The 14998-nt window shown below is 53.9% G+C and overlaps 2 protein-coding genes across 4 annotated transcripts in view; one reads left to right on the top strand and one right to left on the bottom strand.

Annotated features, from left to right (window-relative positions):
• CCDC92 (coiled-coil domain containing 92) overlaps positions 1–12025 on the top strand; it is a 30212-nt gene extending 18187 nt beyond the window's left edge. For all 3 annotated transcript variants that reach the window (XM_061169412.1, XM_061169411.1, XM_061169410.1), the window contains 3 exons: positions 7828–7974; positions 8580–8621; positions 10601–12025. In XM_061169412.1, the coding sequence (XP_061025395.1) occupies positions 7845–7974; positions 8580–8621; positions 10601–11379 (951 nt within the window). In that variant the 5' untranslated portion in view covers positions 7828–7844 and the 3' untranslated portion in view covers positions 11380–12025. The remainder of the gene's footprint in view (positions 1–7827; positions 7975–8579; positions 8622–10600) is intronic.
• Positions 12026–12947: 922 nt separating this feature from the next.
• The window catches only part of DNAH10 (dynein axonemal heavy chain 10), a 157018-nt gene continuing 154967 nt past the window's right edge, over positions 12948–14998 (bottom strand). Inside the window, exons 77-79 of the mRNA XM_061170347.1 lie at positions 14816–14996; positions 13736–13881; positions 12948–13245 (exon numbers count right to left, since the gene is read on the bottom strand). Coding sequence (XP_061026330.1) covers positions 13099–13245; positions 13736–13881; positions 14816–14996 — 474 coding nt within the window. The 3' untranslated portion in view covers positions 12948–13098. The remainder of the gene's footprint in view (positions 13246–13735; positions 13882–14815; positions 14997–14998) is intronic.

Genomic DNA, 14998 nt, shown 5'->3' with positions numbered 1-14998 from the left:
TCATTAAAGAAGCTTTAGGTAGTACCAAAATAGAATTTTTTTAAAAGTAAAAGTCACCCACAATCCATCGTCTAGAGATAAATGCTTTTAATGTTTCATTGTGTATACTTCTAGAATTTTTTTCTCTACTTGTATCTACAAAAATATGATATATACAGCTTTTAATATACTATTTTGACTTAACCTATTATAGATGGATTTCCTTGTCAATGAATATAGATCCACATTATCATTTTTAATGATATCATAGTTCAGATGTGCCACGCAAACTCCTCACTGGCAGACATTCAGATTACTCTGTGAGGTGGTTATCTTGCAAAAGATGCTTTTCTTCTTTTGGTTTCTACTGGCGTTCTCCTCTTTAGCTTTCAGAGACCACCTATTAAAAGATGATGTGCACTGCCCACCCAGACAGAGAACAGGACCCCAAAAAACATCTCCATCCAAAGTTTCCACATCTGGATGAGTGCAAATTTAGTTCAGTTACCACTTTATCACAGTAGACCAGACACACGCTAAGTGTTTTATCTAAGATAGCTCATTTTATCCCCCCAATCACTATGTCTTGTAGGTACTGTTATTGTTCCTCATGTTATGGGAGAAAAAGGTGAGGGCACAGAGAGGCTGCAGCTCGAACGTGGCTGAGTCCGAATTGGAGCCCAGGATTCTGACTCCTGTGCTAAGCTCTTGACCCGCCTATTGTATTAGTTTTAAAAATATCCCAATTGCTTAAGAATGATAAATAAACACGATTTTTTGTCACTTTAAAAAAATAATCGCATCTTTTGCTTTCAACGTTTTTTTACTTCCACTTTTTAATGGTGTTCATTCTTTTTACCAGAATGTTTTTGGAGTGATTGTTGAGTGCTCACACTTCCTTGAAATGCTGTCCTTTTTCTTAGTGTCCTAACTCTTTGGGATTCTCAAATAACTTACCAGCTGAACTTCTTAAATACACGTGCAAGTAGAAATAACAGGGTCATGCAACTTAAAACAGTTTATCTAGGATTGTTGTGAATTCAGAATAACATCAGGCTTCATTTTTCAGAGATGGTAAGTTTCCTTTCCTACAAGCAGGTATTTTGGATTGAGAGTTGATGGCCTAATTAGCCTTCGACCTTTTTTTAGCTTCTTGTAGAGTACTATAGATTGATTCAACGTAGGAAGTAGGTTTTACTGTCCCTTAGGGTGCCTGATTCTGCCTGACTCTCTTTATTCGCTTCCCTGAATGGCTCCTCTCCAGTGAAAATGGAAAAGGCCAGCAGAAAATGCTTCTGTTTGCTTTTATGTTTCCCTCTTTGGAAGTAACTGGAATCCTTTGCTAGCTCATTTCCACACTTAGATAATGTTCAGGAAATACCCTAGTGTGGGACTAAGTAAACAATATTTATATATTGATCAATATTTACATAAAATAATATAGGTAACAATTATTGAGCACTTACTACATGCCAGACACCATAAGTGATTGCATTTAGCACTTAACCCTTTAAGTTAGATATTACGATGGTTTAGGTGACAAGATAGGGTTCAGATTTAACCCCAAACACTCCAGCACCTCAAGACTTTGGCCATTCTGCTCTTTTTTTACCCCGTTGTGCTTAAGCAAATCTTCTTTGGGCCACAGGTTCTTGATCTTGAAATAAAGAGGTGTTGGAATAGTTGATTTTGAAGGTCTCTGCCACACTCAACATTTCCTGAGTCCATGAATCCTCTTAGGACACCACCTCCCTGCTGGGAACCATCTCTTCTCCTCTTACATTTAATCACTACACTTGCTGCCTTTGTCCTCTGGCCAACCTTCATTTACTCCATGACAGTGCTTCAGCTAAAGGACACCAGAGCTACACAGAAAGTTCCCACAAAAAAGCCACAGAGGTCCTTGTGCACAAGACGCTTGCCGGGTCCCAGGCCCTGCCGAGCACGCGCAGAGGCAGTGGGACGCCAGTCATTCTGACGGTTCACGGCATGAGAACCAGATGTGAATGGGTTATAACTTATTCATGACTAGAATCTAAAATAGCTTGTTATAACTAATTCACAGCACCACGTGAGCACTGGGTGTACTATTTTTTTTCAGATTCTAGAATTATTACCCTATTTCCACAAGCTTTGTGTTGAGAGAAAAGATAAGTATACTTTTGATTGCCCAGGAACAAAGAAGTGTCCCATTTTTAAATGGTGAGACCTTTTCCTATCAAAGATATTCCATTTCTTTTAGTCTAAGAAATGTGGTCCAGGGATACTTTAAAACATTGTTTCTGGCATGTGAAGAAATTACAGGATGAGGTCATGTTCAAATCAGTGCTGCTGCAGTGCTTTTTGATTAATGCCATGTAATCCTTGTTGAGATCTCCAGTCAGTACCATCGGGGAGCCATATAAAAGTAACTGAAGCCTGTATGTAATCCGGGAGTTCAGACACGAAGGGAGAATGGGGGCCGATTAGGCGGGGGGGCGGGAGGTGGTTTGCCAAGAGCAGTGCAGATCGCGGGAACCAGTGTGCAGAGGCCCCGTGCTGGGGCTGCGGCAGACGCCAGGGGTGAGAGGGCAGCAGTGTAGGTGGTATGGGCCGAGGCCGGGGCAGGGGTGGGCAGCTGAGCAGGCAGGGCCACTGGGAACATGGGGCTTGACCCCAAGAGCATCGGAGGGACGAGGCAGCGGGAACTAAGATCCCGCATGCGCATGGCGTGGCCCAAAAAAAAAAAAAAAAAGCAAGACTTGTTGGTGAGTCTTTCTGCCGTATTGGGTGGTCAGCAGAGCCTTCCCGGTCGTTGACTGTCCCACCTGGGGCGTAGGGAGCGGTGGATCCCACCTCCGTGAGCAGGGCTGCTCCAGGCTCGTCCGGTGCTCCGCTGGGGGAACGCTGCATCCCTTCCCGCCAAGAGGCTGCTGCAGCGAACTGCGCTCGTTTCCCCCTCAGCTTCAGAGCGCTAGAGATCGGATGCATGCTTTGTGGAAAGCATCTGAATTTCTGCCTGAAGTTGAAGTCCACCCCCGCCCTCAAGATTCTCACCCACAGGATCTGAGGGCTAGGAGCAGCCTCCAGGCTCAGATGCAGCATTTCTTGATTCATGTTTTCACTTGTGGGTAGGACGTTCCTGTTTTTCCTTGGGTGTTTGTGAGAACAAACGACGTAAGTGATGGGGAAGCACTTCGTGCTCGCGCAAGCGGAGATGGTCCGTAAATAAGATCATGATGTCATCATTTATACGTTAATGCCCCAAAAGGGAGGAAAGGACATTACTTTGAATTAGGTTGAGAACTGGACGTGAGCTACTGACAGGCAATTTGTCCTCATGCGGATACAGAGCAGACCCAGTGAGGTCGGGGTCCTCACGTCTCTCTGAGAACCGTCATTAAAAGCATGTTGTCACCACGAGGTGATGTTGGTATCCCTGCCCGCTCCGGGAAGCCATCTCGGCCAGGTGCCAATCTCTATAGAATTTGGCCCTTTTCAAGTGTTAACTTTCTGAACATATAGAGGGAACAGTAAATTCACAGAAATTTAATTTCTAGTGAATTTGCCACGGGAAAACACATGGATGTGGCCTAACCTCCGAATCACGATCAAGGTAACCTGCCCCACAGGTGGTCTTGCTTTGAGATGCCCGTGCCCTTTGCTTCTGCCAGGGTTCCACGGGAGGAAGCGGGCAGGGTGGGGCTTGCCCTCTGGCTGCTGCCGTGGCTGGAACCCCGTCCTCCGCAGTGAGGGCTGCATCTCCGGGGAGAGAAGAGGGCCCGTGTCCAGACCAGGCTGCCTTTGACCGAGCAAATAACTGTAAAATTGCCAATGGCTCCTGATAACACTGAGAAACGAAATGGGATTGCCTCGAGACAAAAAGCTGCAATACAAAGAGCCCACAACATGTAGTATATGCCCTTTTGACAGGGAAAGTGCAGTGTTTTGTCAGCCACGCTTTATGGGTGTCGCCCTGCATTACTGGCTGACACATGGCTGAGAGGGCCTGAGTGCCTTTTACTCAAGCAGGATGCATTATTCATCTGCAGCGGACGCCTGCATCTTACCTTCAACCATCACGCTGACCCTTTCAGGGAGGGGTCGTGAATGCTCCTTCATGTCCCTGGCTCCCATAGCCAGAGATTCTGAATCAAGCCTCCCAGGATGAACTCCATCCCTTCCTCCATATTAGCTGCATCTCTCAGCTGTGTCTCCTTGGCCTAAACAGGATGCTTCTGTAGCTTCATTCACGTCAGCTTCTGGGAAGGACTAAGTCGTTGCAGTGATTCCATGTCATCAGTAACTAATGAGAAGACATTAAACCATCACCTTCTTTTAAGCAGCAGCACCGCCCTGTCCTCAGGAAGTCAGTGATACTATGTACCCTTTTGAGCTGATGAGAAAATACTATAGTAATTTGGATCCCATCTGGAGGTGTGACTTGTTTCCTTGGACCTAAGTGGACCTGTCTCATGCATGTATATCCAACAACCAGAGAACGCCCCACACAGATGGCATCTCCTCTTCTGGGCCTTTTAAGTCAGCATAGAGTGTGGAAGAAGAGAGACCAGCCTCCAAATGGAATATCACAGGGCTGAAAAACCCTTGTCCTCTGGTTGTCAGGGCTCCAAACGGAGCCGTCAAAACTCACTTGCCGGCTTTGCACATTATATAATCGCGCTCCTCTATTCACCTCATGTTCCTTCTTCCCCAGACTGCCTGCCCAGGCTAATGGGAAGCTTCAAGGGCACGCTTTTATTTCTGTAGTTATGACGGTGAATTAATGAATTACAGATTTAGTGCCATTCAAGTCGCCAACTCACCAAGGCAGTTAGAATGTGAATACTTATTTAAATCATATTAAATTTGTTACAAATAAAATTTAATACCAAACTGTGATGAGACTGGGGTGCCTGCTGAGGCCATATTTCCACTCCCCTCCCTGCCCCCCATGGTAGATCATAGAACACATATTTATTTCTGGTTTCGGGGACACCTCATTTTGTACCATCAGTGCTGGACGAAACTGTTTTGCAGTTTTAGTATATCATGCTTTCTTTGTGCAAGGCATGCCTGTAAGTTAAGCCAGAAGCTCGTGGAAACAAAGGCTCTTCAGCCCTGAAGGCCTCAAGCTCCCCTGGTGCCGCACCCACGCTGGACAACCCAGCGCTGGGGCCCACTGGGTTAGCAGGTGCTGGCGGTGGGCCTCCTGGGTGCCAGGCACCGTGCAAGGGCTTGGGGTACAGCGGTGACCAAGCCTGCAGTCTGCACATGGAGGCGGGAGACCGTTAACTAGTTGTGGGCAGGCCATGAAGGCTTAGAGTGCGTGACCTCGCCCAGCCTGGGGGCCAGGGCTTCCGGGAGGAAGTGAACTTGGGCCTAGAAGTAAAGGACATGCAGACGTCGGCTCACGGGAACGGTGGGCCCAAGGGAGGACCCGAGAGGAGCACTCTGGGCAGAGGAGCCCAAGACAAGGTCCCGGGGTGCGGAGGCGAGGCCCAGCCAAGGCCCTGGAGGCTCACTGAGCAGCTGAGCACAGAGGGCACAGGGCCAGGCCCGGGCCCATGTGGACCAGCCCCACTCAGAGCCGTGGGAACCCCCGAAGATTCTGTTAAAATCACTCTGCTGCGATGTGGGGATGGAATCGAGGAGGCGAGAGAGGACAGAGGGAGGATTCTGCAGCGATTCAGGTGAGGGTGGTGTGGCTTAGGTGTAGAGACGGAGAAAAGCAAGTGGACTTGAGAACTGTTTTCCAAGTAGGGTCACCAAGACGCAGCGGTGGATGCTCCAGGCCGCTGGGCAGCGAGGGGGCGACTGTACACCCGGCTCGTTCTTTACCCTTCCAGACCCACTAAGTTCTGGATCAAATGTAAATTGTTCTTTCTCGTCAATGGCAAACCCCTAAAACACAGGCTCTGCTTTTTCCATTAGCCACCAGGAGCGCAGATTTGGGTCTGTCCTTTTAAAGAGGAGAACAAGGCATCTCCTCTGGCGTTGCCACTTGCGAAGCCCATCGTAAAGCCTAGGCGTTGACGTTCCCGGTGAGATAACGGAATTGATGCCAGAGTGACCGACTCAGGTTTGCTGAGCAGAAGTAAACGTGGGCATCTCTACCAGAAGCTCCAGAAGCGGTCCTGCATTTGCCTCCGTTTGATGTCGAGGCTGTCCAGCTTTCGGACGCTCTGCAGCCCTTCGCGGCTCACGCCCCGGACTTGCCTTGCTCCGGGCTGGCTCCTTTGTTAGGCCAGCGTCCTCCTCCCAAGGCCACGTGCTGACCACACAGGGTCGGGATCTCAGGCACCGTGGGGCTCCAGTTAGAATTAGTGTCTGGCCCGGCGGCCCCATACAAGGAACTTGTGGCTACAGCAGGGAGACGATTCCGGGGGCGGAAACCTTCCTCGCTCCTGTGGAAAGGCTGCTCTCAGCTCCCCTGAGGAAAGCTCTGATGGATGGAAACTCAGCTCTGGCATGGCCTGCAGCCAGATTTTAGGTAGAGCTCAAGGCCTGGGGAAATCTGATCTTCCTTCCATAGAAATGATCCTATATTTACTCAACCAGTTCCCTCTTGCTGGATTTTGAGTTGTTTCCAGGCTTTTCTGACTGTAAACTGCACTGTAATGACCGTCCTCCTAGCTACATCTTCTCACACAGAGGTCATTATTTCCCTCTGGTGGATTCCTAGAAATGGAACTGCTAAGTCAGAGGGAAGATGAATTCTAAGGCTCCAGATACACTTTGCCAGATCGCCTCCTGTAATAAGGTGCAGTGAACACTCCCACCCAAAACTGCGCTTTCTGTTTTCTTCTTAGTCACAGCTCTCTCTCGCCAGCTTCTCCCCTGACAGGTGTGTCCCTTCCAGGACGTGTCCGTGTGCACCCTTCGCCCAGGCTTTGTCTGGCACATTCTCCATCCTTCTCTGCACTCCTTCACTTTCCTTTCCTCCTTCAGCCTCCTTGTGTGAATGAAAACGCGTGCCCTGGGTTCTAGGTACGCGCCGTTCTTAGCTCCAGAGCTGGGGTGTAAATATCTGTAAGCTGCGGGACTTACAGATAACAGAGAGTGCTTGGTGTCGCCCGGCATGTTGCCACCTCCAGAGCAGACCCTCGTGCCACCCTGCCACATACCCGCCCACCGGAAGCCCTCTGAGAGGTGGTATTTCCTTTGGGGGCGCTCGTTGGCCCAGCAGATTAGGAAAAAGGCACCGAGGCTCTGTATTCACAGGAATAATTTATAGGCAAATAATCCACATTTCATCCTCAGCCTTTTTCAGTGCCGTGCAAGGCATCTTGAATTACTGGGCTAGCTTTTACAGAATGGCCGACTGACTTCACCACATTTCTCGAGTTACAGTGAAGGCCCTGAGCGAGTGGCTGATGGAGGATGGAAGCCGGCGGGGTTGGGGGGGGATGGCAGGGTCTGGGTCCGGCCTCCTGCAGCCACCACGTGGCCCCGTGAGATGGTTCTCAGGAAATTCCCGAGAAAAGAAGGATTTGGGGGGCTCTCAACTCTGTGAGGTCCAGGGGGCTTCCCTCTGAAACGCCACGCTCGTCCTCCCCCTCCTCCTGGCCTGCCAGCTCTAGATTCCACTTCCCCGCGCCCGGTTTTCCTGAGAGGAGGCAGCCGGTGCTTCACCTCCTCAGGGAAATCTTTCAAGAGAGATTTTGGTCTCAGTCTGTTGAAGTCGGGTAGCCCATGGAGAGCCTAGGATTTGGAATCAGGGAGCCCTCTGCATCCGGAGCGGGGCCTCACACTGCCCTCCAGCCCGCAAAGCCAAGGAGGGCAGGCGGCAGGCGGCGTCCTCCTCCAGCCCGCCACCCCGAGACCCTCGTTGTCGGGGACAGCCACCAGGCCCTGTGTCCCCCGCAGGTCGTCTGGATGTCAGCATGGCAACCACAAATCTGGAGAACCAGTTGCACAGCGCGCAGAAGAACCTCCTGTTCCTTCAGCGGGAGCACGCCAGCACGCTCAAGGGGCTGCACGCCGAGATCAGGCGGCTGCAGCAACACTGCACAGGTACGGGGGCGCCAGCGAGCTCCGGGGACCAGGGCGGGGGACAGTCCCAGGCCTGCCAGGGCTGTAGAGCAAAGCAGGACCTGTCATCGAGGTCATCTCACACTGGCTGGCGCACAAGCTGTGCGGGGTGAGTGGGAAGGGGGTCTTATTCTCCTCTCCTCTCTCTCTCTGGTTAACCCTATCATCGCTGGAGTCCATTTGAACGCGTTACTTCATCCTCTTTGCCGAGGCCACACGCACCGAGAGTAAAGCTGTAAAGCCAGTTCTCAGCTTACTGAGGACTTGAAGGATCCAAATGCAATGGTTAGAAATTACAGTGCGTCTTGGAACCAGTGACCAAAGTGTAATACACAGAGCAAGCTGCCTGCTAATTGTGGATGCTGGAGTGTGTATTAGGGGAAAGGAGGGTCCCCTCTGAACCCTAGCAAGACAACGGCCGCTGATAGTTGCTGTCTCACGCTTGCCTCTAATGCTGCCGAACTCTGCCCTGTTCGGGCAGGACTCGCAGGCTGATCGTGGGAATCGGTTGTGCGTTTTCAGAGTTGATGAAGGTTTTGATATATACTGTAATCATACAAAATTAACGTATATGATCTCCTTTTTAGATTTAACCTATGAGCTGACACTTAAAAGTTCGGATCAGACAGGTAAGAACTCCCTTCCCAAGAGCTGATGCCAGTGTTGTTTCCTGTTGAGGCACATGTTGGTCCACCTGTTTTCACTAATTACACATGTAGAAGAAAACACACTTGCTGTGAAGAGTTGCACGTGTGACCAGGGCTCTGAGAAAAGGTGGGAGGGCAGTTTGGACCCCTCCGTGTGACGAGGGGCTGTCGGTAGGGCGGGAGGGGTGAGTGCTTTTATTTTCTTCTGATTGACACACGTACTTGGAAAGCCTGTTCTGTGTTCCTCTGGGTTTTCTGATTTTTTACAGTGAGTATGTGTCCCTTCTGTAATCAAGAAATAGATGTGATTTAAACCGAAGGAAAGAGAAGATGGAGGGGGTGCCGCCTCCTCTGTGTCCGTGGAGCTTAGCACAGGACCTGGCACAAAGTGTGTGCTCCCTACAGACTGGTTGAGCGAGGGGTCACATTACTGGGTGGCCCCCAGAGCAGCGCTGAAGGTCTTTCTCTAGACTGTAGTCCCAGAAATGCTCCCCCAAAACCAGAATCCTCAGGGACCCCCAAAGCTATCAGCCTGATGGCAGCTGGGGCAGAGGAGACAGAAGCCGGGGCCTCTGTGGCCTGTCCCAAATAGCTGCTCCCCAGAACAGGGTGAGGCTTTTAAAAGTGTAGAAACCGCATTTGAGTCGAGATGACTTTTTTCTAAACAGGCCTCACACGAGCAGTAACTATTCATGAGTGTGTCCGGGTCCTCGTGACCGTTCCCCTGGGCCTGAGAGCACCATCCAGCACTGACTTTCCATCTGCGTTACCCGTGCCAGGTCTCCTAAGTGTGCCTTCCGGGAGCCAGGAACCCCTTTTCCTGTGTGTGGTGGGGGGGGGGCCTGGGGACGGGGGAGGCCAGGAACTGGGCCTGCAGGGGTTCAGGAGCGCAGGATGTCCACCTCCAGTCGGGGACTCCAGCCCGCACCCCTGCCATCCATGTCACCAAAATCAGGCTGTCCTTACTTCCTGTCCCCTCTGGGCCCAGGCTAATCTGTAGAAACACCATTCTTGCCCTATATCCTCTCCAGGTGTGGTTCTCAGCCCTGAGTCCCAAGGCCACCCGCCCACCAACCCGGCCCCTCATCAGGGGCTCGTGCTAACAGCTGGCATGGGGCATCTCCTGTGGGGGGCAGAGCGCAAGCCTCTCAGGTGGGCCTGGTGCCCCGCCCAGTGGTGGGAAGCACTGCCTTACAGGAGCACACGCAGACTCGGCTCTCAGAGGAGCTTTTCGGCAGCTTCTCTAACACCCCTGAACCCGCATCCTCATCTGAGAGGTGCCCACAGACACGGGTTCCGGCCTGACCACCCGCCCCGTTCAGCCGCCCTGCACCGGCACGAGCACAGCCAGGGAGAGTCTTGCCAAAGGGCGGCCTGTGTGGTGTTAGGGGCAGGCCAAGGACCAAGGCAGGGCCTGAGCTCAGGCCCAAGGATGCCGTGCTCTGAGACATGCAGAGAGGGGACCCGTGTTGGGGGAAAGGTGGCAGCCTGGCATCGTCTCCTCCGCAGTTTCAGAGCTTTGGTGCTTTAGACATAAAGTCTACATTTGCCTTTCCAAACCGTGCTTTGAATGGAGCCGACAGATGGCTCTGCTAACAGTTTAATCCTAAGCCTTTGGAGAGGTCTCATACTCTGAAATTGCCCATTTTAACGTCAGCATTTTTGAAATTTGGAGACATCCTTTTATGCAATAAGCTGGAGAGCTGGATGGGGCCTCAAAGACCACCTGATCGCCCACCCTTTCCTGGGGGGAGAGGACACGGAGGTGGCATGAGCGATGGGGGTCCTACCCTCCGTGTGGCCTGTGGGCACCGCACCCATCTTGGGCAGGGGAACCGCCACCGTGGGGAGGGGAGGCCGGCCTCGACCCCCGATACCCTCACAGAAGGTCTCCCTGCCCCCCAGGGCCTGGCCGCCCTGCCCTCGGGTTCTCACTCCGCCCCCTCGGCTTGTCCTTCCAGGAGACGGATCTTCTAGAAGCAGCGAACTCAAGAAAAGACGTGAAGACCTGGAGGCTCAGCTGAAACTGAAGGAGGAGGAGAACAACGAGCTGCTGAAGGAGCTGGAGCAGAAGAACGCCGTGATCGCCATGCTGGAGAACACCATCAAGGAGCGCGAGAGGAAGTACCTGGAGGAGCTGAAGCTGAAGAGCCACAAGCTGGGCGTGCTGACCAGCGAGCTGGAGCAGCGCGCCGGCACCATCGCCTACCTGACGTCGCAGCTGCACGCCACCAAGAGGAAGCTCCTGAGCTCCGGCGGCACCTCGGACGGCAGCGCGGCCGGCAGCCCCGCGCTGGCCAGCTACAAGCCGGCGCCTCCCAAGGACAGGCTGCCCGAGACGCCCCGGCGCCGCATGAAGAAGAGCCTCTCGGCCCCGCTGCACCCGGAGTTCGAGGAGGTCTACAGATTCGGGGCCGAGAGCCGGAAACTGCTCCTGCGGGAGCCGGTGGACGCCATGCCCGACCCCACCCCGTTCCTGCTGGCCAGGGAGTCGGCCGAGGTGCACCTCATCAAGGAGCGGCCCCTCGTCATCCCCCCCATCGCCTCGGACCGCAGCGCCGGCGAGCAGCCCAGCCCCGCCCGCGAGAAGCCGCACAAGGCGCACGTGGGCGTGGCGCACCGCATCCACCACGTGACCCCGGCGCAGGCCCCGCCCGAGGTGGAGACGCTGGCGGTGGACCAGGTGAACGGAGGCGGCAAGGTGGCGAGGAAGCACTCAGGGACGGACAGAACTGTGTGAAGGCCCCCGCGACCCTCCACCGCGCGCTCCAGGCACTGTGGTCACTACCGGGGAAAACGCCGCCGCGCCTCCTCTTTCCCTTTTCTCTTTAAATTCCCGTGCATGCCACATTTTCCCACACCTGTCAACAGATTCCTGTCCTCCTGCTCCTCTTGCCCTCTGACTGACACCAAAACACGATCGTGTCCCTGCTGCAGAATCCGTATTTACTAATCGCTGCGGCCGAACACCTGTGCGCCGACTCGCTTGCTTCCAGCCCCGCTCCGCGGAACCTCAGCGCGCTCGCGGACAAAGCACGGGCCGCAGGCTGCGTCGCTGCTCGGCGTTAACGACATCAGATAGTCACACGCCTAATCATAAAGTCGGAGCAACACATAACCACCTTGACCTCATCCCTCCCGTTTCCAGGGCGGCCTGTCCGGAGGAGCCCTGCTCCTTCCGGGAGAAGCCCCCCCCCCCCCCCCCGTAACCTCCCGACACACATTCCCCCGGGGGCGGCACGGATAACCGAGCAGATGTCTGTTAAGTCACGGGAACTAAATAAGATGACGTCACTCCTCATATCACCACGACCTGAATGTGTTGTTTTTTGTTAGTTTTATCCAAAATGTTCAAGATCCCAACAAACTTTATTTTCTAAACCTGCCTTCTTTCTGTTTTGTGTCTTTTATTAAACCACCCGAGGGTGGGCCTGGGGGGGGGGGGGAACAGTGGGAGAGAAAGAAATAGCACCCGCTCCTGCCCCTCGCCCCCAGTAACTGCTGCCCAGACAGTGGGCTCACCGAGGGGTGCGTCCCGGGGTGGGGTTCACTTCCGGAAAGACGCGTCCCCTGCCGTGTCTCACCGCCCTGAGCCATCCCTTAGAACGTTCTGCGTCTCGGAGGTTCTAGCAAAAGCCAGTTGTCCCCGTGACTGGCCTCGCCCTCGTGTCCCGCCAGCGCTCAGCTCAGCCCCGTTCCTCCCTCGCAGGGTAAAGCCGCTCCTCGCCCCCGGCCGGGCCTGGCCGGAGTAGCCCCGGGTGCGCAGGAGAAAGGGACGCCCGGTAGCCGCCAGTCCTTCAGGTTCTACGTCTGCACCCAGCCCCTCACAGCCCCAGGCAGGTTGGGGGCAGGAGCTCACGCAGGAATCAAAACACCAGGCTCAGCACCCTCACTCACACGCTGCCAGGCCAGCGCCCGCGGAGCCGGGCTGGAGAGTTCTGGAAGGGTGTGGGTGACTCCGGCCTCATCAGCCCAGGGAAGGGGGCCCTGCAGCCTCCGCGCAGCAGCCTCGGCCTTCTACCCCGCGCCCCAGCACGCAGCCCTCGCTCCAGAGACGCATCTGCTGAAACAGACCTGGACTATCAAAAAACCACCTTTGACAGTTTACGTTAGAATTCTCACTTGTGCCATCGACATGCCAGGCAGTTTTGCTTAAGTGGTTCCCCTGAGAAGGAAAAGCAAATTCGACACGTCTTAAAATGCTTTTTGAATTTACTTTTTGAATACCACAGAATCCTTTTTTTTAAAGTTTGAAAAAATAAAACCATTCAGGTTAACTTTTATGGAAACAGATATAAATGGCTGATTTCAAATGAAAGAAAAAACTCAGTGTCAACCCCCCCTCCTGCCTCGAGAGGCCCCAAGAAGTGACAGCAGATGATGAGTCTTCACGAATTCCCAGCACATCCGTTGCCAGCCACAGACTTGGAATCTCGTGCCGTTTTCCTCACCCAGAGGGTTAATCAGAATTCAGGGTGAGGCACACCCCTTGCAGGACCCAGTGAGAAATGTGCTTCGTGGTAAAGAGATCGGCTTCAAAAACCAAGCCGACCCCCATGGCGTTCCTTCTCGTGGAGGTGGTGTAGACGGGCGTCCGGAAAGTGTTCTGCACAGGAAAGGGGCATGAGGTGCCAGCGCAGGCAGAGGGGAGCGCGGGTCCCGGGGAGGGCGAAGGCTCGTCTGAGCGCTAACGGTGCGGAGGGGCCCCGCGAGGTGCCGGGCTCTGCTGACACCCATGAGAAGCGGGGTCGGCGGGCAAAGCAGGCCGTCCCGCAGGTGCGCCTGCCGTCCACACCGAATGTAACTACCTTCTGATCCACGCAATGCGCGCAGAATTTCACCAGAAGGGAGGAGTCGCTCCTCAAGCTGGTCTGGACCACAGCCTCCAACCTTGAACCCGTGCCGCCCCCGGAAGGCTCTGCACACACGCATGCGCACGCGTGCATTTTTTTCCCCGGGACGTGGCTCAAAGGCTTCCCCCAGCCCTGAAAGGTTAAGAGCCCCTGTGCTAAAAAGCCAAGACTCTTGGAAACCACCTGGTGTCTAACTCCAGTCAGAGGAGAAGAGGGGAAACGGGGCAGGCGTCGGCCTTTCACCTGCAGTTTGAGGCGATGGGCTTCAATGGGGATGATCTTCAGGATCGGCAGGTCGACGACCAGCACCTTGGATTTGCTCTTGATAAGACATCCTTTTTCTATATCCCAGTCAGCGCCTTCTAGATAGAGTCCTGAGACAAAGCATCCTAGAGGCACCAGGAAGAGAGCCGGACTTAGCCGGAGGCAAGTGTCATTCTGCCGTGCATGCGGCAGCTCTAGCAGATGCGCATATGGACAAACAAAAGGGTAACTAACTGATTCTCCTTCCCCAGACACAGCCCCGGCCTTTTCCCAAAACGGGTGGCACCATTTCTACCCCGCCCACTTTCCTTTTGTAGAGCCCAGATGGGACACCCTGGAGACCCCGTGACCCTCCATATGGCCACAGCCCATGGAAGAGGGGTGGTCGCCTCTGCCCAGCAATGTGGCATCAAGGCCCACAGACTTAACTGGCCTCGGGCCCCAGAGTCAGCTGGCACCATGGCCACCCCAACACTGCCAGTCCCTTTGAGACCTCGCTGGCCTTCTACAAAGGGGACTGAGCGCTCCTGAATGTTCACCATAAACCCCCTCTCCCTAAGCTAGCTGAAGAGGGCTTTTGTGCTTGCAGTGAGATGTCCTCTAAGACACGACCCCCCGGGACACCACAGTTTCCAGCCGCAGTTCACACAGTCAGTAACCAGTGTCTAAGGGATTTGACGTTATAGCACAATTGAACAGTTCCCACCTAGCCCATCCTGCTCTCTGGCTCCCATGCCCCCCGGGCCCTCATGGGTTCCAGGGAAGCCACCTGGTGATCCAGTTCTTTCTAACCTAGGAGCCCATTTCCCACAGTCAAGCTGGGCGAGTGTGGCTCAGCTCTCCCCTGACATCAGCCCACATCTCAATGGAAAAACTGGATGAGAAACATCTGGACTCACCCTCAGAGGTGTCAAGCCCCACATGGACAGCACCCAAACATGGCCAGTATTTGCAGCAGTCTGACTTTCCGGGCCCACACTGTGCTCAGCCCTTTGGAGGGTGGCTTGGGGAGGGAGACCCTACATGAGAGCCCGTGAATCCGCAGGGAGCCGGCCGTACCTTGTCCCGCCCGCTCATTCACTTCGTCTGCATCTTGGAACTTGGTCACTTGTGTGAACAAGGTGGAGCGGTCCAGCGGCCAGCCGTTCCTCCGGCAGGTGGCCTGCACCAGGGCCGTGAGGTAGGATTCTGGGATGTGCAGCCCCGAGAGCCACATCACACTGGGCTCACTCTCGGTGACCT

The sequence above is a fragment of the Eubalaena glacialis genome, chromosome 15 (assembly GCF_028564815.1).
Source record: "Eubalaena glacialis isolate mEubGla1 chromosome 15, mEubGla1.1.hap2.+ XY, whole genome shotgun sequence".
Lineage (NCBI taxonomy): Eukaryota > Metazoa > Chordata > Mammalia > Artiodactyla > Balaenidae > Eubalaena > Eubalaena glacialis.
The sequence above is the reverse complement of the archived record's forward strand: the minus strand, read 5'-3'. Positions and strand labels throughout refer to the sequence as shown.